This window comes from Penaeus monodon, chromosome 32 (genome assembly GCF_015228065.2).
Source record: "Penaeus monodon isolate SGIC_2016 chromosome 32, NSTDA_Pmon_1, whole genome shotgun sequence".
NCBI lineage: Eukaryota > Metazoa > Arthropoda > Malacostraca > Decapoda > Penaeidae > Penaeus > Penaeus monodon.
In genome coordinates, this window is record NC_051417.1 from 8957462 (window position 1) to 8958451 (window position 990).

At 38.2% G+C, this 990-nt stretch overlaps 1 protein-coding gene across 1 annotated transcript in view; it reads left to right on the forward strand.

Annotated features, from left to right (window-relative positions):
• Nucleotides 1-990, forward strand: part of LOC119593480 (protein kibra-like) — a gene marked incomplete at its 3' end in the record, with an annotated part of 16205 nt that extends 15215 nt beyond the window's left edge. Inside the window, 3 exon segments of the mRNA XM_037942419.1 lie at nucleotides 101-299; nucleotides 537-701; nucleotides 862-990. Coding sequence (XP_037798347.1) covers nucleotides 101-299; nucleotides 537-701; nucleotides 862-990 — 493 coding nt within the window.

Below are 990 nucleotides of genomic sequence, written 5' to 3' on the forward strand. Positions count from 1 at the left end.
AATTTATTAGACTACTAGTTGTAACTGGTAGGATTAGCAGATGCTATGTAAAACAAAAAGAAATGTGTATCATTATTTTCAATATAAAAATACATTACAGATGTGTCAAGGTGCAGCTGTTCCCAGCAGGTACTGCAACTTTCACCTGCTGTACACATTTAGATAGTAATACTGAGAGGCCAACCTTTGGTGAATCCTTTGCATTTCCTGTTGCTCCTCGCAAGCTTCCTTCCAAGACTCTGCAAGTGAATGTGTGGGCTGTTAGTGATACAAATGACACCTTTGATGAAGAGTGTGTGGTGAGTTATGTTACATTTCCTGTCCTTCTATTTGGGTGATCCATGTATTGTTTGTTTTCTTGTTTGATTTTTAGCTAATGATCAATATTTGTGTCCATATAAATGTTTGGATGTATATGATATTGTATATAATTTGGTTGTTTCAATTTTATTGAAGAAATATGCAGTGTATGATATTCCTGTGCATAAGTCCTACGTTTATAAATCACTAAGATGTCACATGTTTTCTTGTTACAGGGGTATGCTCAAATAAGCTTAGCCGACTTCTCCTTAGATACTCCACAAACTCGCTGGTATAATATTTTGAACTTTGCCTTGTTGAGACCAGACCACTTGACTCGAGATGACCTCTCGTCAAAATCTTCGACTCTTCGCTCTTCTGTGTCTACATCAAATGTTAAGGTAAATGAGATTGTCAAACATAGATTATTTTTAAAGATACTGAGCTTTGATCCTTCATCTTTTGAAACCTATTTAGGCATTATACATGTCTTGTTTTGACGTAATGCTGTCGCAATTCACTCCAAGTTTACCCATAATTTCCCTTTCTCCCTTGCTTTAGGAGGAGAGCAGTGATGAGTCAACAATCATCTCCTCCCAGACCTCCACCCTGACTCGCAACCTGGGACCAGAGTCACTCCGGTTGAACTTCCACCTTCCCTCCGAGGACTTTGAGAATGCAATTGATTCC